The sequence below is a fragment of the Lactuca sativa genome, chromosome 4, assembly GCF_002870075.4.
Source record: "Lactuca sativa cultivar Salinas chromosome 4, Lsat_Salinas_v11, whole genome shotgun sequence".
Classification (NCBI taxonomy): Eukaryota; Viridiplantae; Streptophyta; class Magnoliopsida; order Asterales; family Asteraceae; genus Lactuca; species Lactuca sativa.
In genome coordinates this window covers 157,076,153-157,077,479 of record NC_056626.2, presented here as the reverse complement: position 1 = coordinate 157,077,479, position 1,327 = coordinate 157,076,153, and the positions used below count along the sequence as shown (strand labels likewise).

The 1,327-nt window shown below is 34.0% G+C and overlaps 1 protein-coding gene across 1 annotated transcript; it reads right to left on the bottom strand.

The window, feature by feature from the left end:
* Positions 1 to 253: 253 nt before the first annotated feature.
* LOC111915308 (RING-H2 finger protein ATL13) lies at positions 254 to 691 on the bottom strand. Its single transcript, XM_023910975.1, has one exon. It carries the CDS (start codon positions 689 to 691, stop codon positions 254 to 256), a length of 438 nt encoding a protein of 145 aa, XP_023766743.1.
* Positions 692 to 1,327: the final 636 nt, after the last annotated feature.

Genomic DNA, 1,327 nt, shown 5'->3' with positions numbered 1-1,327 from the left:
GGTTCTACTACTTCCGCACGTCGATCACCCATTTTGATGTTGACCACGATAACAACCAACACAAATTCAATCTATGTTTTTTTTTTTCATGTATTCAAAATTTATTTTGAATTCAATATACATAATAAACAAAAAATAAAATAAGAATCCCCATATCAAATTAATCATTGTTAAAATTAAACTACATTTGGTTACATGAAAATTACTTTATGCTCTTTTGTATACAATTAAACCATTTTTTCAAACTATATGTTCAAAAGTCTCGACAATCTCCAATAGAGCTAGCTACGTTATCTAAGGCTGAGTGACAATAGGATATAACCTCTTCGAAGAGATGTTGCAAAACATATGCTTTTAGGCGTTGAGACAATGGGCGGGGGATGTTGCTTCTGCAGATTGGACAGCTGCTATGATTTTTCAACCATGCATCAATACAATGAGCATGGAATTGGACGCCATGGTTGCAGTTTGGAAGCTTTCTGTACTGGTCTTCCTGGGACACTTCACAAAGACACACTATGCAATCAAACACGACACCACCTTCTTTCTCTACTGCAATTACCATGGTTTTGTTGGATCTGTTGAGCAACCTCAATGCAGCCGACCACCATGATGGTGGTGGCTGTCTTCCTGAAAGGAGCCAAAAAGTCACCACGAAAGTGGACGTGCCACCAACAAATGCAGCCGTCATTTCTGTCTTCAAGGTTCTCAAGACTTGATCCATTGTTAGGTAGTGATAAAAAGCGAAGTGGAGCTGTTTTAATTGGTAATAATAGTTAAAACACATGAAGGTGCAGGTATATATACATGCTCAGTATATATTATGAAGATGGGTTATCAATTAATACGTGTAAAGTACGTAGTGAGAGGCACTTAGAAAGGTCGTTTTCAAATAGCTTATGTGGAGAAGATATTACAGTAGTGGTCTATAGTAAATTACAAAATATGGGTAGTGTTTGAATCCATATTTCATAATTAGGACTCGTACGATAGATTCTTTATTCAAAGTTTGACCCCCCGACTTACCCTTATTATAATATTAACTTAGGATTTTCTTACTCTGAACTAACTATTTAAAGGTTGATTTTTTGAGTCTAATAGCCAAGTAGAGTCCCATACATGTTACATTATATCTCTATATGTTATATCTGAAATCTTCTATTTTTCTTGAATCCTCTTTCTAAAATCAACGATTTTACAATAAATGGTGAAAGTTATGTTATAATATACAAGATATTGTCGTACCGAAGAAAAACCCTCAGAGTTTTTTCAAATTTAATTATTTATGCATAGATATTCTTTTTGTTTTATTAAAAATAACTTTTAT